The sequence below is a fragment of the Bos javanicus genome, chromosome 5 (assembly GCF_032452875.1).
Source record: "Bos javanicus breed banteng chromosome 5, ARS-OSU_banteng_1.0, whole genome shotgun sequence".
Classification (NCBI taxonomy): domain Eukaryota; kingdom Metazoa; phylum Chordata; class Mammalia; order Artiodactyla; family Bovidae; genus Bos; species Bos javanicus.
The window spans coordinates 64,719,896-64,746,663 of NC_083872.1; the positions used below are offsets into that span (position 1 = coordinate 64,719,896).

The 26,768-nt window shown below is 39.0% G+C and overlaps 1 protein-coding gene across 3 annotated transcripts in view; it reads left to right on the top strand.

Annotated features, from left to right (window-relative positions):
* Positions 1–5,814: 5,814 nt before the first annotated feature.
* The window catches only part of SCYL2 (SCY1 like pseudokinase 2), a 57,288-nt gene continuing 36,334 nt past the window's right edge, over positions 5,815–26,768 (top strand). For all 3 annotated transcript variants that reach the window (XM_061417018.1, XM_061417020.1, XM_061417019.1), the window contains exons 1-3: positions 5,815–6,072; positions 18,257–18,461; positions 25,862–26,019. In XM_061417018.1, the coding sequence (XP_061273002.1) occupies positions 18,285–18,461; positions 25,862–26,019 (335 nt within the window). In that variant the 5' untranslated portion in view covers positions 5,815–6,072; positions 18,257–18,284. The remainder of the gene's footprint in view (positions 6,073–18,256; positions 18,462–25,861; positions 26,020–26,768) is intronic.

Genomic DNA, 26,768 nt, shown 5'->3' on the forward strand with positions numbered 1-26,768 from the left:
TGTTTTTGTTTAGTCACTAAACTGTGTCTGATTCTTTGTAATCCCATGGATTGCAGCTCGTCAGGCTTCCTGTTCTTCACTATCTCCCGGAGTTTGCTCAAACTCATGTCCACTAAATTGGTGATGCTATCTAACCATCACATCCTCTGTTATCCCCTTCTCCTGCTGCCTTCAATCTTTCCCGGTATCAGGGTCTTTCAAATGTGTCAGCTCTTTGTATCAGGTGGCCAAAGGATTGAAGCTTCAGCTTCAGCATCAGTCCTTCCAATGAATATTCAAGGTTGACGTACTTTAGGATTGACTTGTTTGATCTCCTTGCTGTCCAACAGACTCTTGAGAGTTCTCCAGCACCACAATTTGAAAGCATCAAGGCTTCAGCACTCAGCCTTCCTTATGGTCTGACTCTTACATCCATACATGACTACTGGAAAAACCATAGCTTTGACTGTACAGACCTTTGTCAGCCAGGTGATGTCTCCGCTTTTCAATACATTATTTAGGTTTGTCATGGATTTCCTTGAAGCAAGTGTCCTTTAAATGGCTTGAGTCACCATCCACAGTGATTTTGGAGCCTAAGAAAATGAAATCTGTCAGTTTCCACTTTCCCCCCATCTATTTGCCATGAAGTTATGGGACCTGATGCCATGATCTTTGGTTTTTGAATGTCGAGTTTTATTTTTTTTTTCAGGTGTGCAACTCGAAATATTTTAATAAATGTATAGTTTTGTGCAAACCACAAAAATACAATTTTAGAATATATTTGTGACCTCAAAAAAGGAAAGTTATGTTTACATGAGTTTTAAGCCAGTGTTTTCACTCCTCTTTCACCTTCATCAAGAGGCTCTTTAGTTCCTCTTCACTTTCTGCCATTAGGGTGCTGTCATGTGCGTATCTGAGGTTACTGATATTAATGCTTCTTGACCTGCATACAGGTTTCTCCAGAGAGACAGGTAAGGTATCCTATATCCTCATGGGAAAATGATGAGACAAGTTTTTCTTTTTCACTCGTAACAGGTAAAAATCAAATTTCTGTTGGTTCCTCTTTTTCAGCCTGTCCTCTAAATAGTTCCTCTTCTCTTCTCATTTGCACCCTTTCTTTGGGCACCATGCATTTCTCTTCTCACACTCATCCTAGTTATTGTTGATAACTTTTGCTCCTTCAGTGTGCAAATCATGCTTGTTTTGCTTCTGTCATGGTTTGACCACATGCATTATAGTATGTAACCATTATGAATTGTGATTGTATCTCTCCTAACTGCCCTGGGCAGGGGGCTTTTCTTCCCACTGTTAAGTGGCATTATAAGCACAAAACCACAAGTAGGTGAAGTATTGGGGAAGGAAGGACAAATTCCTCGATGGCTAATAAAAAAAACCTGCCTGCAGTGCAGAAGATTTGGGTTCGATCTCTGGGTTGGGAAGTTTCCCTAAATGAGACAATGGCAACCTACTCCAGTATTCTTGCCTGGAGAATCCCATGGACAGAGGTGCTTGGTGGGGCTATAGTCTATAGTGTCGCAAAGAGTTGGACACAACTGAGCAATTGAACATACAGAGCATTTACAGAGCCATGAAACTATTCTGTATAATACTATAATGGTGGAACAGTCATCAGACATTTGTCAAAACCCACATCATAATATACACCACCAAGAGTGAACACTAATGTAAATCATGGGCTTCGAGTGATAATGATATGTCAGTGTAAGTGCATGGATTATAGCAAACAACCACTCCGGTGTAGGGTGTTGATAGTGGGGGAGGCTGTGTATATATGGGAATTCCCTGTACTTTCTGTTCAATTTTTCTGTGAACCTAACAATGTTGTAAAAAAGTAAAGTCTATTTTAAAAAGTCAGTTCTTCCTTAAAAGTTCTGAAACGAACTACTGGAAACTGAAATTACCTTTCGAAAGTGGGAGAACAGGTTTGTCAACTGTGATGCTTACAGGTAAAGCCAGAGTCCCTCTCATTGTGTCAATAAGTTCCTCAATTCTTTCCTCACCAATCTCTTGTGCTAGAGGATTTGAAATCATTTCCTCTTCTGGTCAGTTGAAAGAAACAATATGTGAATTTCTCTATTATATATAGGACCAATATTTCAAATATGCACTTAAATTTACTTATTAAAACTTACTTATACATTTCCTATTTTCAAAAAGATGTCAGGCAGCTTACAGTAAAAGATACAAGTGAAGAAGTGAAGTCGCTCAGTCGTGTCCAACTCTTTGTGACCCCATGGACTATAGCCTATCAGGCTCCTCTGTCTATGGGGTTTTCTAGGCAAGAGTGCTGGAGTGGATTGCCATTTCCTTCTCCAGGGGATCTTCCCAACCCAGGAATCGAACCAGGGTCTCTCGCATTGCGGGCAGACGCTTTACCGTCTGAGCCACCAGGGAAGCCCAAAAGATACAAGTAATAAATTTATTAGATAATAGAATATCACCAAAAGAGGATGTTAGGATTGTAAATAAACAGAAATATATATATGTTAATTCTAAGGTTATCATGGTTTCTATAACAAAGAAGACTTTTGCTCTAGTATCCATAACTTTGACTTTATCTACTTTGGTTAAATCACTTTTCAAAAACTAGGAAGCACACAATTCATCAGAGGAGATAAAGTTTTTCCTGGTATAAATTCTGAAGTATTTATGTGATCATTTCCTCATAACTGTTTTAGAGCAAATGCAGAAATAGATTAATTTATATATGGCTATTTCTTTTATTAATTTCTGAAAAAACTTGAAAGTAGAATATTTAAGGTTCGCTCAATGAAGACTGTTCTGCCAGCATCTAAACACAAAATACTACAGTATCTTGGATAACGCTAACCTTATATGTTTCTTTGCTTTTATTTCATCAGTTAACCCAGCCTCAGAATTCTTTATTTTGCAAAAAACATAAGATGATTTATTGCCTAGAAACCTGTAGAGTCTATTGTTTGAATCTTCAAATTCCAATTCCTTTTCATTTTTGAATAGCTTCGTTCCTACTGGTTCAAATACTTTATGATTCATTAGAACTTGGCAAAGACAAATTCCTTTAAGACGAGAGATGTCATTACTACTTAGGCACATATTTTGCATAAGATGACTTAATACTGCATTGACAGCATAGGAACCGGTAAAAGTCTTTTATGTTTGTAAATGCTGCTTCCTTCTTTTTATTTCCACTTGAGTCTGAAGGGAGTAAAAAATACCATCCCATAGCTGAGTAGCTTGAAAGGAACCAGAGCATCATGAAAAAAAATTTAAACATATGTTTCTAGCAAGTTTAGATTACACAAAAATATATATGTTTTTTTGCAACCTTATGCTTTTTTATGTCATATCTGCTGCCAATGCCTTTCTTAAGTTTCTTCTCGAATCTTATGGAAACTATAATAGGTTTACTAAGGTTGCACATGTTCACCTCCCAATAAAATCAGAGTAAACCTAGGAATTTGCTCTACTGATAAAACATATACTATTATGTGAATGTAGTCTTGAAGAATATTAATTTAGGATACATTCAAAAGGAATGCACACACTAACTGAAATCTTGCTTATTACAGAGCTGTGGCTTCATCAGACTCTGTTTTTATTTCTTCTTTTTGACTTTTGAACAATGACAACCTTTGCATGAAAGAAATCTAGGGCAAGGAGCTGAAAAAACTGATTTATCTGTCAGTTGTTCTTGTTGAAAAAGAAAACTTAGAAATAATGAAAACCTGAAGACAGTAAAATGTCCAGCACATGGGGAATAGTTAAACAGATTATAGTATAGCTTTATTACAGATTATTAAAAACCCATTAGGAAGAATGACATTTATAGCATGAAGGATTTCATTAAGTAGTAAAAACAGAGTTGGGCGGAACAATTTGTATACTATTAATATCATCCTAGTTATGCAAAAATAAATTCCCAACCTATACACAAATATACGAAAACAGAAAGAAAGGTCTGGAAGGATAAAATTCAAACTAACCTTTGGGAAATAGACATAATGAAAGCATGTTCACTTTTCAGCATACATATTTCTGATTTTTATAATGTATATATATAAACTTTTTCAATTAATTGGAGACAATAAAATTTAGATATAATTTACATTTCACAAAATTCACTCTTTTAAAGTGTACAATTCAATGACTCTTCATTCACAACTCTCTGCAGCCATCTCTTTCATCTAACTCCAGACCATTTCATCACTTCAAAAAGAAGACTTTATACAGTTAGCAGTCACTCTTCATTCCCTCCTACCCCAGTGAATTTTTAATAAAAATTTTTTAGTAAGATAAGGGAATAAATTGAAACATCTAGAATGTTGTTTCTAGATTTTTGTTGTTAGAATCCAAGAATTTAAGTCTTTCTTCCTTTGCCTATGAATAACTGGAAGTTCAATTCAGTTCAGTGGCTCAGTCGTGTCTGACTCTTTGCGACCCCATGGACCGCAGAACGCCAGGCCTCCCTGTCCATCACCAACTCCCGGAGTGTACCCAAACTCATGTCCATTGAGTCGGTGATGCCATCCAACCATCTCAGCCTCTTTCGTCCCTTTCTCCTCTTGCCTTCAATCTTTCCCAGCATCAGGGTCTTTTCAAATGAGTCAGCTCTTTGCATCAGGTGGCCAAAGTATTGGAGTTTCAGCTTCAGTATCAGTCCTTCCAATGAACATTCAGGACTGATTTCCTTTAGGATGGACTGGTTGGATCTCCTTGCAGTCCAAGGGACTCTCAAGAATCTTCTCCAACACCACAGTTCAAAAGCATCAGTTCTTCGGCGCTCAGCTTTCTTTACAGTCCAACTCTCACATCCATACATGACTACTGGAAAAACCATAGCTTTGACTAAACAGACCTTTGTTGGCAAAGTAATGTCTCTGCTTTTTAATATGCTGTCTAGGTTGGTCATAACTTTCTTCCAAGGAGTAAGTAATAGGAAAATGGGTGCCAATTTTACATAATGGTGTGATGTTTAGAGCAAAGAAACAGTCACCTTCAAACGCTTTCTGTAGCAGAAGCTGTCTATCCTTGAACTATTACAGCGCGAGACCTTGTGGACAGTGCGTAGACAGGAGCAGGGGGTGGAGGGCAGAGTGGAAAGGGGAAGGTTTGAGGAGTAGAAGTAGGGTCGAAGTTAGGGTAGGGTGGGGTAGATAAGCCTAGGAGTCTATGAGCGCTGGAGACAGAGTTATTTTCCACGGACCATCTGCCTCGCTAAGCGTCATTAAACGAGTAGGCCAGGTTAAAGAAATAGTCCTCGAGCTCAAGGACTTGCAGCATTGGCATCATCTTATGAACGTCTTAGAAACATAGACCATCAGACCGAACGCTTGAATCCACGCTGCATTTTAATAACATCCCCAAATCATGTGTTCATGTTAAAGTCTGAGAAGCACTGCTTTCCAGGACTCCCCAAGAAGCGCAGCTTCTGAAAAGACCCAGAGGCGGTCCTCAGTCAGACTGAGAGGACAGGTGGACGGGGAAAGGGGCGGATCCAGGAAAGGGGCGAGCCCCAGAGGCCTGAGCTCAAAGTCCAAACCTTCGATTTCCTCAGCTGTCCCCCTCTTTAGGGCACATTTGGCTAGGCTCTAAAGGGCTACCTGTCCTTCTTTTCCTGGAGCCTCTACGGCTCACGAAGCTCGATCCGTTCCGCCCAGGGTCGGGAAGCTGGATCTGGCAGTCAAGGCAAGGCTACGGAACCGCGGAGTCAAATGAACTGCCCTAACCTTGTCCACCGGGCTCCGCCTCCGGCCCGTGGCCCCGCCCCCACTTGGCTCTCTTCGGGGGGGGGGGTCAAAGACGTCCTGGTCCCGCCCCTTCCGAACAAGCCGGAAGTGACGTCATGCCAGGACCGACTGGTCTTTCGGTCTTCTTCCCCCTCCTTTACTCTTCCTCCCCACTCCCGCCCCTCCCCTCCCCTTTCCCCTCCTCCGGTTCCAGCCTTTGAGGCCGCACGAGTGTAGGAGGCTATGGAGTAAGCCGGCGGCAGCGGCCAGGCGCCGAGGCTGAGCAGGAGCAGCCGAGAGGCGTTTGGGGGGCGGGGTGGGGAAGAGCCCCAGGGCCGCCCCTCCTGAGGGAGAAGGGGAAGAGGTGAGTGACCGCCCATGGGCACCGAACGACCTCCTTCACCGATCGCGCACCCGCCCGGGCTCCCCAGGCAGAGAGAAGGAATGGGGAAGGACCCGCGCCCGGGGTAGGCCTCCCAAGGTCCCAGGGGCTGGCGACTGTTGCCTGGTGACGGGCCTCCTGGCTGCAGGTGGGGCCAGCTGGGCGGTAGGCGCCCTCGCGCGAAGCCGGGCTAGGGGAGCGGGAAGCTGCGGGGAGCGGATCCGGGAGGCCCGAGTCTCCCAAAGAGGCCTGGAAGCGACTGGAGACCCCGGGCTGGAGCCATCTGCTGGAGGGAGAGCCCCGTGCTCAGGCTCAGGAGCTCGGGTTTCCGCGGTGGAGATCTTGGTTCCCTTTTGGGAAATAGGACACTACTCCGGGACTGGGTGAGAAGAGCTCCCCTCAGTGTTGAGGTGCGCCTCTGATAACCTGGGTTACCATCTGAGGCCGTCCGGCCCAGCGTCCTTTTCTGACAGGAGCTTTAGTTCTGGAATGGAAGGTTATTGTTTGTGAGGTGGGTGGGGCAGGTGTTTTGTTAAATACCCTCTCCGAGGCTCCTGCTCTCCTGTTTTTCTAAGTGGGAGAGAAAGGATGGAAGAAGGTTGAGACCCATGAAGCTTGCAAAAACTTGGGATCCGACAGAGTACATACCTGTGGTCAGTAATTAAGGGAACCAGTGTTGTCAAGTGAGCTCCCCTAACAGTCTTCCTGAGGCTCCAGTCTCAAGCGACTTAAAAGCACCAAGTCAGTAGTGACACAGTTTTAAGTTGCAAACTAGTATTTTTATAGATCAAGGTCTGGAGTCAAAAAATTTACAAGTTGGATTCTATGAGTAAGAAGTTTCCTAAGTCGCATTCGCAAGCCTTTTCATTCTGGAATATTAATATGGTTTAAGGTTAATGCTCCAAACCAGCCTGTCACAATAAAACCCCCTTCATGTTCATGTTCTGGTAACAGATTGAAAGTCACGTGGTTGAAGCTTCCTTTTGGACTTTACAGGTTATTTTTTCCTTTGTTTGGCTTTTTATCTTTTTTTTTTTCCATTTTAATACTAATTTTTTTAAGTTTTAAAATAATTTATCAGCTGAGTGTATAAGTAGAATTCTTGAGACACTATTAAACTGTAGTCATGAAAGACAATTTTGAGGGAGTGTTTAAAGCAAAGAACCTAAAGGAAAGTAAGGACCTTCATTCTGTTCAGATCCATTTTACACACATGCAGAAACCTATTCTGTTCTGTCTGATATCCAAAAACATCCAGTAAAATAAAACACTCAGTAAAATACAAGCGCAATGTACACTGAAATGTTTCTATAAAAACCAATCCCATAATTAGGAATAACTACTCATACTCACATGTTTGAAAGTCATGACTTATCTCCCGAGAAAAATAGGTCCTCCTACTGTGTTTGACTCAAGTGACCAGTTTTCATCATCCTTTCTATAGGAGTTCAAGTTTGACAACTTCCTGTCTCATATCAGTCTCTCCTGGAGTCTTACTTGAATATCTGTTGAGTCTACTCCTGGTCTTTACACTAGTATTCGAGTTCCAGCCACTATCATTTCTCATTTGAATTATTTATGGTCTCCTAATTAGGGTCTTCCCAGTTGGCCCTACGGAGAAGGCAATGGCAACCCACTCCAGTGCTCTTGCCTGGAAAATCCCATGGATGGAGGAGCCTGGTAGGCTGCAGTCCATGGGGTCACTAGGATTGCACACGGCTGAGCGACTTCACTTTCACTTTCATGCATTGGAGAAGGAAATGGAGACCCACTCCAGTATTCTTGCCTGGAGAATCCCAGGGATGGGGGAGCCTGGTGGGCTGCCGTCTATGGGGTCGCACAGAGTCTGACACGACTGAAGCAACTTAGCAGCAGCAGCAGGTGGCCCTAGCGGTAAAGAACCCGCCTGCCACTGCAGGAGACATAAGAGACACAGGTTTGATCCCTGGATCGGGAAGATCCCTGGAGTAGGAAATGGCAACCCACTCCAGTATTCTTGCTTAGAGAATTCCATGGATAGAGGAGCCTGGCAGGCTACAGTCCATAGGGTCACAAAGGGCAGGCACGACTGAAGCGACTTAGCACACACAGAGCACACAATTAGGGTCTACCTGCATTTACTGTTGGCTTCTTCTATAGTTTTGCACACAAGACTGAGTGATTTTTCAAAATGCAGATCTGATCACATAATCTTCATGTTTGAAACTCTTCACTTTTTTTAAGACAAACTAAAATCCTTAACAGGTTGTTTGGGCAGCTCTTAATTGCCTTTGCAACCTCATCTCCACAGCGCCTTCTGGCCTCCTCTTCTTCTCCTGGTCACTTTGTTCTTTCTGTTCTGCTTCAGGTGTATGGCATTTGATTATGATGCTTCCTTTGCCTGAAAATGCTCTTCCTTTCCTTTTCATCCAGTTAACGCCTGCTCTTCATTCAGCTTGCATCAGGGAAGACTTTCCTAATTAGGATACATTCCCCTGATTATATGTTCTCATGATGCCATTGCAGAATTGCCATACTGATTAATACTTGTTAAATTAATGAGATTTCCCTCATGTCTTAATACTGTGTAAGTGCTTAATAAATGTTTGTTAAATGTATGAATTTATTGACTTCTTATGAAATGTGCCAGGAATTGTTCTCAGTATTTTGTGTGCATCATTGTCTTTAATCCTCACAACAGTTACTTGAGGCATGGGTGACAGTTTCCCTTTTTTAAAGACTGAAAATAGTGTTAGGGAGGCTAGTTGGTGGTTATAGTGCTTTTATGAAACCTGGCATTTGAACCCAGGTTTTGCTGCCAGTGAAGACTATACTTAATCATGTAATTCTCATACTGCGCGTCGTAATCACCTGGGAAGCTGCTCAAAATATGAATGTCTTGACTGCACATTTATGGATTCTGACTCCAGAGGCTTGAGATGGTAGCTTGGCATTTGTATGTTTTAACAAATTGTATCCAACTTTTTGCAACCCCGTGGACTGTAGCACCCCAGGCTTCCTTGTCCTTCACTATCTCCTGGAGTTTGCTGAAATTCATGTCGGTTGAGTAGGTGATGCTGTCTAACCATCTAATCCTCTGCCGCCCTCTTTTCCTTTTGCCTTCAGTCTTCCCAGCATCAGAGTCTTTTCCAATGAGTCGGCTCTTCCCATCAGATGGCCAGAATATTGGAGCTTCAGCTTCAGCATCAGTCCTTCCAATGAATATTCAGGCCTGATTTCCTTTAGGATTGACTGGTTTGATCTCTTTACAGTCCAGGGGACTCTCAAGAGTCTTCTCCAACACCACAGTTTAGACGTTCACCAGAATTTAAAGATCATTGCTTTGAAGTTTGAAAACCATTTTTTTCGACAACACTTCTGTGCTGTATGAGTTTCGGTTTTCACGCATTTCAGTTTTACTGCACTGTATTTCAGATTTTAGGTCTTGCACCCCACTCCAGTACTCTTGCCTGGAAAATCCCATGGACGGAGGAGCCTGGTGGGCTGCAGTCCATGGGGTCACTAGGAGTTGGACATGACTGAGCGACTTCGTTTTCACTTTTCACTTTCATGCATTGGAGAAGGAAATGGCAACCCACTCCAGTGTTCTTGCCTGGAGAATCCCAGGGATGGGGGAGCCTGGTGGGCTGCCATCTATGGGATCGCACAGAGTCAGACATGACTGAAGTGACTTAGCAGCAGCAGCAAGGAATAATCACAGTCCTAAGGAAATAAGCTTAGTTATCATTTTGTCTAATTTCCTAGTCAGTTATTCTTTTTCTTCTGGCTAGAGTTGCTGAATTAAAAGTAGAGAAGTCACTTCGCTGACAGAGGTCCTTATGGTCAAAGCTGTGGTTTTTCCAGTATTCATCTATGGATGTCAGCATTGGACCATAAAGAAGGCTGAGCGCTGAAGAATTGATGCTTTTGAACTGTGGTGCTGGAGAAGACTCTTGAGAGTCCCTTGAACAGCAAGGAGATCAAATCAGCCAATCCTAAAGGAAATCAACTAAATAAACTAAATATTCATTGGAAGGACTGATGCTGAATCTGAAGCTCCAGTACTTTGGCCACCTAATGCGAAGAGCCGACTCACTAGAAAAGACCCTGATCCTGGAAAAGATTGAGGGCAAGAGGAGAAGGGGACAACAGAGGATGAGATGGTTGGATGGCATTGACTCAATGGGCATGAGTTTGAGCAAACTCTGGGAGATAGTTAAGGACAGGGAAGCCTGGCGTGCTGCAGTTCGTGGGGTCACAAAGAGTCAGACACAACTTAGTGACTGAACAACAGAGTTGCTGAACAGTGAGACACTGCCAGCCCAGTGCTGTTTCTTTTTTTTTTTTTTTAATTATAATAATTTCTAAGCATCTGGTTGACTTTCTGTAGTAAAAACTGTACTTAGTTCATGGGCTGAAAGTGCCTTCTAAAGAGTTGGATGTAATTTTTCCTCAAATTTTACTTATTGTTCAAATTAATTATTTGATACTTTAGCATATGTTGCCTTATAAGCTCACATTCTGCTTTTAAAATCTTACTGTATACAAACTTAATGATGACAACAGTGTTTTACTTCTTGTTTCTCCTACTGTGCCTAGCCTGGTGTTTTTCACCTCTTCTCTACCCAGTAATTTATTGAGTGATGTGTGCTTCACTTTACATTGCTAAGTCTTCTTAGTTTTTTGTTTCTTAAATCAGGGATGTCTCTTGAAATAATTGCTTCTAGCTCAACTTATAATAAATATATACTGTTTGTAGTTATAAAAAGAATGATTGTGTTCAGCTGATACAATCTTTGTTTCCCAAGTAAAACTAAACATGGTTTCTGTATAGGCCAAAGAATGTTTTTAACCATTTTTTAAAAACACTATCTTTTTAAAAACTTTAGTAATCTGTAAGCACCCCCTACAAAAAAAAAGTATTTCAAAAATTCTGTGGTTGGTTTACTTCTCTACCTCTTGCCACTTTGATGGTAAGCTCTTTCATGGCTTATTTTTTCTTCTTTTTTCCCCAGTTTCTTATGTGGTGTCAGGTACATAGTGGGTGCTCAATAAATATTAAATAGTTCACCAGATGAATTTTCATGTCTGTTTCTACCTTGGGTACACCAGTGTTGACTCTGTTTGGCTAATGGATAGGCAACTCAAATTTGAATATCAACTCTGAAAATATCCTCTGATTTGATACTCAGACTATTTACAGTTTTCAAATCACATCATATATAGTCTTCCTCCCCTTCATGTCTTGGCACATGTCTTGGTCCTTTCTGGAAACTCCTTCACTTTTCTCCTACTTGAAAAACACTTCTTTTCTTTTTTTCTTTTAAATTTTTTTACTGATTTACAAACACTTCATTTTTGAGCCCATCTTCATGTTCCCAAAGCATGTTACATTCATACTCTAGTTAACTGGTATAAGTCTTTGCAGGTCAGAGTGTGCTACTCAACTGAGTCCCTAAATAGCAGAAATGTTTCCATTTACATCTGTATTCCCAAAATATGACAAGTGCATGGCATGTAATACATAGCTTAGGCAGAGTTAGAGGAAAGGATATGTAGGTTTTAAATCGGATTTTAATGTCTCTTGCACCTTCCCATCAAAATCAGTAGCAGATGTTCATAGAAAACAACTTGGCATGGCAATAAATGTTTTCATAATTCCAGTAGCAACATTTTCCAACTGCTTTCAGAAATGCAGTATTAAATAGAAAAAGGAAAGTGAATTTTTATTTCTATTTACAGACAGTTCAAATCTTTAACAGAAGAAAGTAAGTTATATCTAAATAAATATAATTTAATTGACTGAGAAAATAGGACACAAACTAATGCTACCTTTGTCCAGTGGCCTTCTAGATATTTTTGCTTGTGTATTCTCTAATTTTGTAAGACATTGTGCTTTTTGTGCTTTAAGTTGATAGCATCAGAATTTTTTTTTGTCAAGGGTTTAGATAGTTACAAAGTTTCTAATTTCTAGATTATGTTTTATTTTTATCAGAACCTTGGAGTTTTTGCTTATTAATTGAAATAAGCTTGTTCTGTACACTCCTGTAATAACTATCTTGTTTCTTAATTGTAGTTCTGTGACAGATAAGGCATAGGATTTTGCCGTTAAGAACTAAAGCACAAGCCCCTTCAGAATTTCTTACCAAACTTCTTTTTGCTTTACTCTTAAGAGACTTTCAGGATTAATGTATTCTAGAACTGCATTTTCCCTTTTGGCATGCCTGCTAAGGTTTTGTATACCCAGAGAAATGCCCTATAATAAGACTGGGATTTGGTCAAGTGGGAGAAAATTGTGAAAAAGAGTTGGTTAGGAAAATTTGCAAGACACACACTTGTTCTTAGGCAAATCAATTTTAAGAAAGAACACACATGGCTTCCCTGGTGGCTCGCTGGTAGAGTCTGCCTGCCAGTGGGGGAGACGGGGTTTCAATCACTGAACTGAAAAGATCCCCTGGAGAAGGAACTGGCAACCCACTCCAGTATTCTTGTCTGGGAAATCCCACGGACAGAGAAGCCTGACGGGGTCCATGGAGTTGCAAAAGAGTGGAACAGGACTTAGCATCTAAACAACCACCACACGCCATGAGTGATAGGCCTTTGGACCTCTTTCTGTGTGGTAGACCCTTAAACAATCCAGTGAAGCCTATGGACCTGTTCTCAGAGTAACATTTTCGCAGCTTGTCAGTTTCTTTTTACAAAAGCCTCTGGGATTCTGATTGGATTACATTGTGTCTATAGATTGATGGGGAAAATTGACAATATCTTAACAATATTGTACAAAGAACAATATTGTCTGTACAACTTTTTCCATTTAAGTCTTCAATTTTTCACAGAAAATTTTATTTTCATTATGCAAGTCTTTGTGTCTTTGTATCTTTTTTAAGTCCTTGTATCTTGTTAAATTTATCCATAAGTATTTTGTGTCCTTGAGATGCTATTTTTTCCATTTGCTGTATTTATTTGCATCAGTATTTGCCTTTTAAATTTTTTACTTTTTTTTTTAGTTCCTTAATTTTTTTAATTGAAGTAGGTTTGATTTACAACGTTCAGTTTCAAGCATACACCAAAGTGATTCTGTTATGCATACATACATACGTATATGTATTTTCTTTTCCAGGTCATTTTCCATTATAAATTACTACAAGATACTTTCTCATAGGCCTAGGCTCCCATGAAATCACTGCTTTTACCCTTGGTTCCAGTGCTTGTGAGATTTTTGTGTGCATCCTTTAAGAGTGAAGTCTGTGGAACTCCCATGGCTAAGCCCAGCTGGCCCTCAAGGCCAAATGTTCTGGGAGTTCCTCCTCCCAGTGTGCTAGAGCTCTGGGCTGGGGAGCCTGATGTGGAGCTCAGAACTCACTCCTGTGAGAGAACCTCTGTAATAAAATTTTTCTCTAGTTTGTGGGGAAATATCTTGTATCCTGGGGGAGTATGAGATTTGATTATATCGTGAGTCCACTCCTCTTACCTGTCTTGTGGTTCTGTCTTTATGTCCTTAGTTGTAGAGGATCTTTTCTGGTAGATTTCAGTCCTTTTCAGTGGATTGTTTTGATTTTGATGTGCTCAAGAGAGGAGATGAGCTTAGGTTCCTTCTATTCCACCATCTTGGCCATTCCTCCCTTCAAAATGGTAATTTTGAAATTTCCATGTTCAGTTGTCTGTTTCTAAAATATAAAAGTAGTCTTTTTAAAAAAGTATTTTCATATTCTGCCTTCATGCTAACTTACATATTAATTCCAGTAGCTGTTTTTGTGGATTACTTCTGACTTTCTGTGTATATGATCATGTTAATGAGAATAAAGAATTTTACTTCTTCTCTTCCTTCCTGTAGATATTCAGAGATACCATCTATCAGGTTGAGGAAGCTCCTTTCTGTTCTTAGTTTGCTGAGAGTTTTTATACTGAATGAGTATTGACTTTTGTCAAAAAAATTTTTTCTGCCTTAACCTAGTTATTGTTGTTCAGTAGCTCAGTTGGGTCTGAATGTTTACAACCCCATGGACTACAGCTCGCCAGGCTTCTGTGCCTTCACTATCTCACCGAGTTTGTTCAAACTCATGTCCATTGAGTCGATGATGCCGTCCAACTATCTCATCCTTTGTTGCCCCCTTCTCCTGCCCTCAGTCTTTCCCAGCATCAGGGTCTTTTCCAGAGAGTCTGCTCTTCACAAATGGTGGCTGAAGTACTGGAGCTTTCAGCTTTAGCTTCAATCCTTCCAATGAATATTAAGGGTTGATTTCCTTTAGGATTAACTGGTTTGATCTCCTTGCAGTCCAAGGGACTCTTAAGAGTCTTCTCCAGCACCACAGTTGGAAAGCATCAATTCTTTAGTGCTCAGCCTTCTTTATGGTCCACCTCTCACATCCACAAACGACTACTGGAAAACCATAATTTTGACTATATGGAGCTTTGTCGACGTAGTGATGTCTCTGCTTTTTAATATGCTGTCTAGGTTTGTCATAACTTTTCTTCCAAGGATCGAATGTCTTTTAATTTCTTGGCTGCAGTCACCCCATACTCAGCAGTCAACCCATCTAAGCCTGGAGGTCTGTTTGTGGTAAGAGTTGTAGTTATGAAATGCATTTCTTTTACTGGGTTGGCCAGAAAGGTCATTCGGGTTTTTTCTGTAACATCTTACAGGAACTATAGGGTTATTTTGACTTTCTCTTCAGTTATGGTAGTTGTACCTTCCAAAGAATTTTTTCATTTTATCCAAGTTGTTGAATTAATTGGCTGGCATAAGATTGTCCATAATATAATACCTGATTGATTCAGAATTTATAGAATCTGTAAGGGATTAGCATCTGCAGGATTTCCTCTATTTACAATACTGGTCATTTGTGTTTTTAAAAGTTTAATGTAGTTAGAGATTTATCTTAAAAAAAGTATGTGGCTTCATTGTTTTTCTTTTTCATTTCTCTTATTAAATTAAATTCAGTCTATTCCATTTAAGTCTATTCTTTATTTTCTTCTTTCTACTTTTAAAATTTATTTTGAGTTTAATTTTCTTCTTTTTTCTAACTTCCTAAGTTGGAAGCTTATGCCATTGATTTTGAAATTTTTTCCCCTAATATAAACATTTAAAGCTATGAATTTCCTACAAGGCATGCTTTGCCTACATACCACAGATTTCTCAATTTTGTTCATTTCCAGATACTTTAAATTTTTTTCTGTGATTTCTTTTTTAACCCTTGAATATTTAGAAGTGTTGTTTAATTTCCAGGTATTTGCATTTTTCTAGATATTTATCTATCACTGACTTCTAGCTTAATTTAATTGTCCTTGTTGAGCATATTTTATATTATTCCAGTAGTTTCACTCATTTTGAGACTTGTTTTATGGTCCAGCATATAGTCTATCTTAGTGAATATACCATGTACATATGAAAACAAAATTAATTCTGCTTTTGTTGAGTGGAGTGTTTTAGGTTACTTGATTTGTTTTTGTTAAGTCGCTAAGTCGTGTCCTGCTCTTTTGTGACCCCATGGACTATAGCCCACCAGGCTCCTGTGTCCATGGGATTTCCCAGGCAAGAATACTGTAATGGGTTGCCATTTTCTTTCTCCAGGCGATCTTCCCAACCCAGGGACTGAACCCACATCTCCAGTGTTCAGGACTTCTACGTCCTTACTGATTTTCTGTCTTTTTGGTCTTTCTGTCCATCAGCCACTAAGAACGGATCTATGAAGTCTCCAGATACACTTGAAGATTTGTCTGTTTCTTCCTTCAGTTCTATTAGTTTTTGCTGCATTTATTTTGAAGCTCTGTTAGTTCGGTATGTACACATTTAGGATTGTTATATCTTCTTGAGAATTGACAACTTTGTCACTGTAAAGTGTCCCTCTTTGTCTTGAAGCCTGTTCTGTCTGTTATTAATATAGCCACTCCAGCTCGATATATTTTCACATTTTTAAACTTAGTTGCAGCATGTGGGATCCAGTTCCCTGACCAGTGTAAGCCCAAGTCTTAACCAGGGAACCACCAGGGAAGTCCCCATTTTTAAACTTCTAAATCATCCTATAAAGTGGGTTTCTTGTAAACAGTGTATAATTGAGTCTTGCTTTTTAAATATAGTTTGATAGTCTCAGTCATTTAACAGGGCCTTAAATCATTTACATCTAATGTAGTTATTTATATGGTTGGATTTAACTCTATCTTGTTCAGTTCAGTTCAGTAGCTCAGTCGTGTCCGACTCTTTATGAGCCCATGAACTGCAGCACACCAGGCCTCCCTGTCCATCACCAACTCCCGGAGTTTACCCAGACTCACGTCCATCGAGTCGGTGATGCCATCCAGCCATCTCATCCATTGTAATCCCCTTCTCCTCCTGCCCCCAATCCCTCCCAGCATCAGAGTCTTTTCCAATGAGTCAACTCTTCGCATCAGGTGGCCAAAGGACTGGAGTTTCAGCTTTAGCATCAGTCCTTCCAAAGAATACCCAGGACTGATCTCCTTTAGAATGGACTGGTTGGATCTCCTTGCAGTGCAAGGGACTCTCAAGACAACACCATAGTTCAAAAGCATCAATTCTTCGGTGCTCAGCTTTCTTCACAATCCAACTCCCACATCCATACATGATGACTGGGAAAACCATAGCCTTGACTAGACAGACCTTTGTTGCCAAAATAATGTCTCTGCTTTTGAATATGCTGTCTAGGTTGCTCGTAGCTTTCCTTCCAAGGAGTAAGTGTCTTTTAATTTCATGGCTGCAATGACCATCTACAGTGATTTTGGAGCCCCAAAAAATAAAGTCTGACACTGTTTTCCCATCTATCTGCCATGAAGTAATGGGACCAGATGCCATGATCTTCGTTTTCTGAATGTTGAGCTTTAAGCCAACTTTTTCACTCTCCTCTTTCACTTTCATCAAGAGGCTTTTGAGTTCCTCTTCACTGTCTGCCATAAGGGTGGTGTCATCTGCATATCTGAGGTTATTGATATTTCTCCCGGCAATCTTGATTCCAGCTTGGGCTTCATCCAGCCCAGCATTTCTCATGATGTACTCTGCATATAAGTTAAATAAGAAGGGTAACAATATACAGCCTTGATGTACTCCTTTTCCTATTTGGAACCAGTCTGTTGTTCCATGTCCAGTTCTAACTGTTGCTTCCTGGCCTGCATACAGGTTTCTCAAGAGGCAGGTCAGGTGGTCTGGTATTCCCATCTCTTTCAGAATTTTCCACAGTTTATCGTGGTCCACACAGTCAAAGGCTTTGGCATAGTCAATAAAGCAGAAATAGATGTTTTTCTGGAACTTTCTTGCTTTTTCCATGATCCAGCAGATGTTGGCAATTTGATCTCTGGTTCCTCTGCCTTTTCTAAAACCAGCTTGAACATCTGGAAGTTCACGGTTCACGTCTATCTTGTTACTTACTTTCTGTTTTTCACATTTGTTCTTTGTTTTTTTTCCTTTTCCTATTTTTTAAAAAATTAACGCAGTTTACTTAAGGGTTCCATTTTATTTCCACTATTGGCTGTTTAGGTTTGTCTCTTTATTATTTTAGGTATTGCTCTAGGGTCTGTAATATGTCTTTAATGTGCCACAGTCTAACTTCAAATGATATTATACTACCTCACATATAAGAATATTTCAAAAATATACTTTCACTTCCCCTCTCTTATCCTTGGTTTGTCTTGTCATATTTTTACTTTTACATATAAGCGCAATACATTTTTGCCATTTTTTCTTTAAATGATTAGCTATCTTTTAGAGATAATGTAAGATTAGTTTTTTATATACCTGAATAATTTTTACTTTTAGAGTCCTCCATTCCTTTTGTAGATTCAGATTTCCAGCTGGTATAGTTTGGTATAACAGTAGAGCCTTTCAGGTTTTGTATAGTTATTTTTACTGAGAAGAAAGATTCAGACCCTCTGTACCACTTCAAGTCTTAAAGGGTCTTATAATATGCACCATTATTATATGGTGCATATTGACGTTAGTGTCAAGTGTGACTGTGTCTTTTCCCTTATTAGTCTGTGACAGTTAAGGTTGAAGCACAGTTTGGCTCCTAGACTCAAGTATATTGGGTTCTCTGAAGGCAAAACTAACATATACCTTTGTCTCTATAGGATTGTTTTGCTTGTTGTTTGGGGTATATTAAACTTTCAAAATAAGTAATGAATAAGTGCTTAAAAAGTAAGAAGCAATGATCACTGCTGTCCTATACTTCTATGTTTCTAGGTAACTATAACTACCCAGAACTGCAGCCATGGAGTCCATGCTAAATAAGTTGAAGAGTACTGTTACAAAAGTAACAGCTGACGTCACTAGTGCTGTGATGGGAAATCCTGTCACTAGAGAATTTGATGTTGGTCGACACATTGCCAGTGGTGGCAATGGGCTAGCTTGGAAGATTTTTAATGGCACAAAAAAGTCAACAAAGCAGGTAAGTTTTAATTTAGAGTTCAGCTGGAAAAAAAACACACATGCTAATAATGACCATACTGTGCATGTACGCATTTTTATTTTAAGAAATGCTGAAAGTAATCAGTTCTTTAGTTGTCATTTCATTCATCTAAGGAAGTCATAGAAAAACAAGTGCTTTTAAACATGCCCTTGAATGTCCTAGTTACAAACACATTATTTGATGTATCAACTCATCTTGTGATTTAATTTTGTTTACATAATAACAAACATATCAGTTGAGCAAATGAGTGTATTAGATATTTACAAAATGTTTTAGAATAAAAATTCCCATGTTCCTTTTATCTTTATCAATAAGTTATGACATACTACTCAGTTAAACTTGTCTAATGTTAGGTGCACTCTTTTTTTAAGCACTCTTACTTCCCTCTTTTCTTCTACAGTCTTCCAGAAAATAGACTTCTATAATATTTTTTCATGTTTATTAACCTGATAGTTTTTACCATCAAAGGGCGATACATTTGTGGGATATAATCAGTAGTATGTTTTGGGGTATATTGATTTAAAAGTTATTTGGAGACTGTTCTTTTGGTGAAGAGTAGTTTGAGTTGTATTTTTATTAATTTAAGAAACCAACAGATAGTTCTGAGAAACATGGAGGATTGTTAAAATTTACTATTCACTTTCTTTTGGAATTGCTGAAGAATTGGAAAATCTCCAGGTTTAAAACCTGTGTGGAAATACATTCTTTAAAAAGAAAAATTAGTTTCCAAAAGTACTTCACTTCCCTATATGTGAAACATATAGACTTTAAGACATGTGGGGTTTATTACACATATTTTCCAATGAGTATCAAAATTGTATAATTGTGGGTATACATTATGACTTTTCCAAAATCAGATTATTCCCAAATAAGTATATTAAAGACTGAGTTGGCTTTGGTTATCCTTTTATGAAGGAGGAGTCTTGGTCCTGTGATAGATTGCTGGTATGTGGTTTGTACCTGACCTTAAATCTTGTTTTTATTCCCATTTGATTGGAAGTCCTTAAGTCCAAAGTTGATCTGTACCTTAGATATTGATTGGTCATTTTTGAACATTGTTTTCACTTTCACCAGCAGCTCATCCAAAAAATAATGGTTCCTTGAGTATTGACTACTTAGAAAGCTATGAATGAAATCATGAAGTTATGTAAATGACCAACCTCCAATGCCAGTACAAATTGCTTTTATAATCAGTTATATAAAAGAAAAGTGAAAGACTCCCACATTTACTAAATTTTGCATTGTTTATTAAGAGTGCAATAACATAATAGTGTCTTTGTCCTTAATCAAAAGTGTTCAGGGTATTTCTGTTTATATCATTAGTTCATATGCTGAAACCCTGTGTTACTATTGGTGCTTCTGTTGTTGCCATAGAGTGTGAGAACCAGGCACAAATAATAGATGATTGCTTAGATATTGCACGTTAATATAGCATTTCTCAGCAGCTGACTTTCAGAACTGAGTTCTCTTATGAAACTATACTGTACTCCTTTTTTTTTCTGACAAAATTATTGCTTTGAGGGAAAAAGTAGTTTGAGACTATATCATTGCTCTCTGTGGATATGATTTTGAATTTTCTTTCTTTGCCTCTTTCAAACCTCAGAGGTTAGAACTCTGAGTATCCTGTCTGGAATGCTGACTGGTTGCTTAAGGAAGAGCTGAGTGTCTAACCGGCTTGGCACTGAAGCCTCATTTGAATTTCTCCCTTAATTGAAAAATGTTAATTCTTTTTTCAGTAGCCTCATATTTATTAAAAGAGAATCAGAGAAAACAGATAATCTAGAGCTGTACTTAATACAGTACTGGTAGCCATACAGTCCGTATGGCTTTTTCAGCTAATTAAAATTAAGATTAAATTTAGTTTTTCTGTTGTTGCACTGATCACATTTCAAATGCTGCATAGCCACATGTGGCTAGTATTACCATATCGGACAATGCAGGTATAGAACTTTCTATCATCGCAGAAAGTTCTGTGCTGATTTTAGAGAAACTGGGAGAAAAATAATGGAAAAGGATACTCTTCTTTCTCCTTTACTTCCCTCTTAAGCGACATTGAGGCTGAAGGAATCTTGCCTACCCTCTCAGGTTTTTTACTTAGCATATAGTGTACTTGATTGTAGTTGCGTTTATAGCAGAATGAAAGTGAAGTGAAAGTGTTAGTCATTCAGTCGTGTCCAACTTTTGTGACTCCATGGACTGTAGTCTGCAAGGCTTTTCTGTCCATGGGATTCTCCAGGCAAGAATACTGGAGTGAGTAGCCATTGCCTTCTCTGGGGGATCTTCCTGACCCAGGGATTGAACCTGGATCTCCCACATTGCAGACAGATTCTTTACCATCTGAGCCCCCAGGGCAGCCCTTATAGCACAATATATTATCTTAAATTTGACTTCGAGGTAAACATTAGGTAAGATACTTTGGGCTAGGAGATTCTTATATCTGGTTTTAATAGTTAAAAATAGGAAAGTGTTTTCTCGTGTTACATGGCAGTGAAATAAATACTGCTGCTGCTAAGTTACTTCAGTCGTGTCCAACTCTGTGTGACCCCATGGACGGCAGCTACCAGGCTCCTCCGTCCATGGGATTTTCCAGGCAAGAGTACTGGAGTGGGGTGCCATTGCCTATGATATTCAAACTATTGCATTTAAAGTTTACATCTTGTTCTTTACTCCATTTCACATTTTACTGTTTTTTACATGATTTTCAAAAAGTATCATAATTTCACTTGTATTAAAAAAAAACCCACAAAAAATACAGCAGTATTTCCAAGTAAAAAGAATCCTTATATTAGTATTTTCAGGGTTTGTATACATAGCCCTTTGAGGGATATCTATGTATTTTTTCCTAGGATTGGTTATTTCAAGTTCACATTCAGATCAGTCGCTCAGTCGTGTCCGACTCTTTGTAACCCCATGAATCGCAGCACGCCAGGCCTCCCTGTCCCATCACCAACTCCTGAAGTTCACTCAGACTCACGTCCATCGAGTCAGTGATGCCATCCAGCCATCTCATCCTCTGTCGTCCCCTTCTCCTCTTGCCCCCAATCCCTCCCAGCATCAGAGTCTTTTCCAATGAGTCAACTCTTCCCATGAGGTGGCCAAAGTACTATAGTTTCAGCTTTAGCATCATTCCTTCCAAAGAAATCCCAGGGCTGATCTCCTTCAGAATGGACTGGTTGGATCTCCTTGCAGTCCAAGGGACTCTTAAGAGTCTTCTCCGACACCACAGTTCAAAAGCATCAATTCTTCGGCGCTCAGCCTTCTTCACAGTCCAACTCTCACATCCATATATGACCACAGGAAAAACCATAGCCTTGACTAGACGAACCTTTGTTGGCAAAGTAATGTCTCTGCTTTTCCACATGCTATCTAGGTTGGTCGTAACTTGTCTTCCAAGGAGTAAGCGTCTTTTAATTTCATGGCTGCAGTCACCATCTGTAGTGATTTTGGAGCCCAGAAAAATAAAGTCTGACACTGTTTCCCCATCTATTTCCCATGAAGTGGTGGGACCAGATGCCATGATCTTCGTTTTCTGAATGTTGAGCTTTAAGTCAACTTTTTCACTCTCCTCTTTCACTTTCATCAAGAGGCTTTTGAGTTCCTCTTCACTGTCTGCCATAAGGGTGGTGTCATCTGCATATCTGAGGTTATTGATATTTCTCCCGGCAATCTTGATTCCAGCTTGTGCTTCTTCCAGTCCAGCGTTTCTCATGATGTACTCTGCATATAAGTTAAATAAACAGGGTGACAATATACAGCCTTGACGTACTCCTTTTCCTATTTGGAACCAGTCTGTTGTTCCATGTCCAATTCTAACTTGCTTCCTGACCTGCATACAGATTTCTTAAGAGGCAGGTCAGGTGGTCTGCTATTCCCATCTCTTTCAGAATTTTCCACAGTTTATTGTGATCCACACAGTCAAAGGCTTTGGCATAGTCAATAAAGCAGAAATAGATGTTTTTCCGAAACTCTTGCTTTTTCCATGATCCAGCAGATGTTGGCAATTTGATCTCTGGTTCCTCTGCCTTTTCTAAAACCAGCTTGAACATCAGGAAGTTCACGGTTCACATATTGCTGAAGCCTGGCTTGGAGAATTTTGAGCATTACTTTAGTAGCGTGTGAGATGAGTGCAATTGTGCGGTAGTTTGAGCATTCTTTGGCATTGCCTTTCTTTGGGATTGGAATGAAAACTGACCTTTTCCAGTCCTGTGGCCACTGCTGAGTTTTCCAAATTTGCTGGCATATTGAGTGCAGCACTTTCACAGCATCATCTTTCAGGATTTGGAATAGCTCCACTGGAATTCTGTCGCCTCCACTAGCTTTGTTTATAGTGATGCTTTCTAAGGCCCACTTGACTTCACATTCCAGGATGTCTGGCTCTAGGTCAGTGATCACACCATCGTGATTATCTGGGTCGTGAAGATCTTTTTTGTACAGTTCCTCTGTGTATTCTTGCCATCTCTTCTTAATATCTTCTGCTTCTGTTAGATCCATACCATTTCTGTCCTTTATCGAGCCCATCTTTGCATGAAATGTTCCCTTGGTATCTCTGATTTTCTTGAAGAGATCCCTCGTCTTTCCCATTCTGTTGTTTTCCTCTGTTTCTTTGCATTGATTGCTGAAGAAGGCTTTCTGATCTCTTCTTGCTATTCTTTGGAACTCTGCATTCAGATGTTTATATCTTTCCTTTTCTCCTTTGCTTTTCGCTTCTCTTCTTTTCACAGCTATTTGTAAGGCCTCCCCAAACAGCCATTTTGCTTTTTTGCATTTCTTTTCCATGGGGATGGTCTTGATCCCTGTCTCCTGTACAGTGTCACGAACCTCATTCCATAGTTCATCAGGCACTCTATCTATCAGATCTAGGCCCTTAAATCTATTTCTCACTTCCACTATATAGTCATAAGGGATTTGATTTAGGTCATACCTGAATGGTCTAGTGGTTTTCCCTACTTTCTTCAATTTAAGTCTGAATTTGGCAATAAGGAATTCATGGTCTGAGCCATAGTCAGCTCCTGGTCTTGTTTTTGCTGGCTGTATAGAGCTTCTCCATCTTTGGCTGCAAAGAATATAATCAATCTGATTTCAGTGTTGACCATCTGGTGATGTCCATGTGTAGAGTCTTCTCTTGTGTTGTCGGAAGAGGGTGTTTGTTATGACCAATGCATTTTCTTGGCAAAACTCTATTAGTCTTTGCCCTGCTTCATTCCGTATTCCAAGGCCAAATTTGCCTGTTACTCCAGGTGTTTCTTGACTTCCTACTTTTGCATTCCAGTCACCTATAATGAAAAGGACATCTTTTTTGGGTGTTAGTTCTAAAAGGTCTTGTAGGTCTTCATAGAACCGTTGAGCTTCAGCTTCTTCAGTGTTACTGGTTGGGGCATAGACTTGGATTACTGTGTTGTTGAATGGTTTGCACTGGAAACGAACAGAGATCATTCTGTGATTTTTGAGATTGCATCCAAGTACTGCATTTTGGACTCTTTTGTCACATTAGTAGGTGATTAATTAAAATTTTCAGATTACATACAACTTTAAAATTTTTAACTTAAATGTTTGAAACCCTCTGAGAAGAGTTGTTAGAACAGCACTTAGAAAACTGATGGAAAAAGAACATATTTATGAAGTCTGGAATATAGCAAGATAAGAAGACTTGGTAAATACAAAGTTTCTTGTGCCTGGTTACTTGTGCTTTCATTGAACCTGATTGGACATCTGTATTATTATTCTGTCTTTATGCTTCCAAAAACCAATTTCTGCTGCTCTTTATTATTTTTGAAAGACATTCATTGAGGAAGTAGCTCATAGTGAGTAATTTAGCCAAGTGAAATTAAGATTTCCTAAGAATCTTCATGGCAAGTGTATATTTTGTAGTAAAATAAAGTTCTTAGGCTAGTTTTGTATATAAAATGAGCCATTGAGATTTTTTAAAGTTATTATCTAGATAAACTTAACCAAATACAACATGTAAACATGTGGAAATGGATAGATCTTCAATTATAGTTCATTAGCACTTGAAGCTACTATTTAGTCATAAGTACTATTTAGTTTCCTTTTTGAGTGTTTATTTAAAGCAGCTCTTACTTCCTAACCATTAGTCTTTCTACAGTCTCTTTCTAGAGATGCTATAAAATAACTCTTGTAATGTCTAGTAGATAATTGCTGGGCTTAGAGTTTATTCTGCTATATTTCTCTTATAGCTTTGAAACTGACTTAGTCTTTTTACAGAGTAGCATATTTAGGATTATAATGGTTATATAAGCATAGACAGGATAGGAATTTTATACAGGTGATATGTGTTACCAGAGTGGGTAGTATAGTGAAGTAGTAGAAGCAAGACACAAACTAGAGATAAGGTGATAATCTCTTCTGTTGAAAAGTTTTGAGGTACAGGCTAAGTTTTCTTTTAGAAAATCAATATGAGGCTTAAACTTTAGTTAACTAGTCACTACTTTTGTTGACATTGGTTAATTTTAATTAACTATTTGGACCAAAGAAAATATTTTAAGATAGTTGATAATCTATTCTGATCTGAAATCTTTCATCTTTGACCTAAGACAATGAATGGATGCCTCAGAGAGTGTGTTGTTTCTTTTTCTTTGTGAACTGTAGTGTTCTTCCTTCAGAGAGGTGAATCCGTAGGAGTTCAGAAGTCACATCTTTTTTTAAAGACTTAAAATATCTTGAAAAAATAAACACATTTAAATTAGATGCATTTTAAAATGTGTTAGAACACTTACTAAAGTAAGATTGTATGCATGAATAGTGAGGTAGAAGCTTGAACTTGTAGGTCATTTGTTTTTAGTTCAAAATAATATTACATAATGTTCTTAGCTCCTGTTTGTTCTGTGTCTCAAACTGATCGAAAGAGCTAATATTGTGTGTGTCTGTGTATGCCAGGCTAACTTATAAAGGCAGTATGTATGTGAGTGCTATTTAAAGCTCTCACTCAAATAGTTTCCTGGAGGCATATATCACATTTTGTTGTTGTTCAGTCACTAAGTTGTGTCTGACTCTTTTGAGACCCCGTGGACTGTTGCCCGCCAACCTCCTCTATCCATGGGACTTCCCAGGCAAGAATACTGGAGTGGGTTGTCATTTCCTTCTCCAGAGGATCTTCGCAACCCAGGTATTAAACCTGTGTCTCTTGTGTCTCTTGCATTGGCAGGTGTACTCTTTACCACTGCACCAACTGGGAAGCCTGAATCTTATACCTTTAAAAATCTTTAAATTTAGTAATCGTGAAGAAACCAACTTTTTGATATCAAAAAAGTATTACAATGGTGCTAAAATTTGCATAGCATTACGCATTTGTAGATAACGCATAGCTCAAATTTTATTACTTTTATATATTCTTGATTAAAATTACACATTTCTTTTACTAGGAAGTGGCTGTTTTTGTCTTTGATAAAAAGCTGATTGACAAATATCAAAAATTTGAAAAAGATCAAATCATCGATTCTCTAAAACGAGGAGTCCAGCAGTTAACTCGACTACGACACCCTCGACTTCTTACTGTCCAGCATCCTTTAGAAGAATCCAGGTAAATTTTTATGAAAACTTACATTAGAGACTTCCTAAAAAAATAGTTTTAAAAAAACCCTTTATATTTGCATTCTATCTGTGCAACATACTTTCAGTGAAAAATTTTTATAAACTTTGAGAGTTGAGTTCTTATGGATTAATTCTTTAAAATTTACTTGCATGTGCTATGTATATATCTCTTTTTGAAGTATTAATAAGAATTTTCCCTACATTTGCCGTGAGTCTGTATGTGTTTATTCTATGCTCAAGACTACATTACTCCAAGTGGAAGCTGCAAGAGAAGTCTCTGCCTGAAAGAAGTGGTTCTTGTTAATTTACTAGAATTCATTGTGCCCTTTTCGTTGATTCAGTGTTCACAGGTTGTTTTTATGTGTGTTCCAGGTAGTGCTGTTCTGGGTGTTTAACTTTTTACTAGGTCTTGTATGTCAGCCCATAGCCCTAAGTTACTCCACTATCTCTGACCCTGCAGCTCCGTTTATACTGATTTAAATATTGCAGAACTTGGGCTTTATTGGCATTCATGAAGAGAAATAATTCAGAGGTTACTTTAAGGCATTTTCATGGCTAGGTGTAAAAATTACAGTAGCATTGATGGAAATAGGAACACGTTACAGAAGAAAAAAGTAACTTCCAGTTTTTAATGACTTAATAATATGGAAATGACACTGGAATCATCCAAAAGAAATGTGCTATAGAACAGTAAGCCAGACAAAAGTGCAGAGTTGGTGATGTCTATGGAGGTGAATT